The sequence below is a fragment of the Cryptosporidium andersoni genome (assembly GCF_001865355.1).
Source record: "Cryptosporidium andersoni isolate 30847 chromosome Unknown contig_120, whole genome shotgun sequence".
NCBI classification, from domain to species: domain Eukaryota; phylum Apicomplexa; class Conoidasida; order Eucoccidiorida; family Cryptosporidiidae; genus Cryptosporidium; species Cryptosporidium andersoni.
Genome location: NW_027122919.1, coordinates 1 through 878, shown reverse-complemented (window position 1 = coordinate 878; position 878 = coordinate 1). Strand labels below are relative to the sequence as shown.

The window sequence follows — 878 nt, the reverse complement described above, 5'->3', positions numbered from 1 at the left end:
ATTCGTGTAAGATCTATTGGATTAAACTTTAGAGATGTATTAAATGTTATGGGATTATACCCAGGAGATCCAGGTCCTCCAGGAGGAGATTGCTCTGGTATAGTAGTTGCAGTTGGAGAAAGTGTCTCTCATCTTCAAGTTGGTGATTATGTATTTGGTGTAGCCCCTGGTTGCCTAAAAACATATGTTACTACCGATGCCAATCTTATGTGTAAAATACCAGATGGATTTTCATTTGAAGAGGCTGCTGCCTTACCAGTAGTTGCTACTACTGTTGAATTAGCTTTAAAAGATATTGCAAATATTAAATCTGGAGATCATGTATTAGTTCATGCAGTAACTGGTGGAATTGGATTAATGGTTGTTCAATATTGTAAGGTTATAGGTGCAAAGGTATATGGAACTGCAGGTAATGATACAAAGATTGAATATGCAAAGTCAATTGGAGTTGAAGTTGTTAGTAGTTCAAGGGATTCATCCAAATTTGCTAAAGATATGGAACAATATATTGGAAAATTAGATATTGTAATCAATTCATTAATTGAAGATTTTATTCCTACCTCTTTAGAATTATTGAAACCAAATGGTCATTTTATTGAATTAGGTAAGCGTGGCATATGGAGTGATGAAGATATTGCTAAAATAAGGCCAGATATAAATTATACTAAAGTTGCTGTTGATGTAATGATGGAAGAAAAACCTATTTGGTTTAGAGGTATGTTAGATCGTATTAGAAATTTAGCAAATGAGAAAAAAATACAACCATTACCAATGAAAATATTTAATATGAGAAATTATAAAGGTGAAAATGATGGTATTGCAGCATTTAGATTTATGCAAAGAGCTCAACATATTGGAAAAGTTATTATAAATATTCC

At 32.1% G+C, this 878-nt stretch overlaps 1 protein-coding gene across 1 annotated transcript; it reads left to right on the top strand.

The window, feature by feature from the left end:
- Nucleotides 1-48: 48 nt before the first annotated feature.
- Nucleotides 49-871, top strand: cand_039050 (type I fatty acid synthase; the record flags this gene model as incomplete). Its single annotated transcript, XM_067214126.1, has 2 exons — nt 49-715; nt 831-871. 2 exons carry the CDS (start codon nt 49-51, stop codon nt 869-871), a joined length of 708 nt encoding a protein of 235 aa, XP_067066352.1.
- Between the last annotated feature and the right edge of the window lie 7 nt (nt 872-878).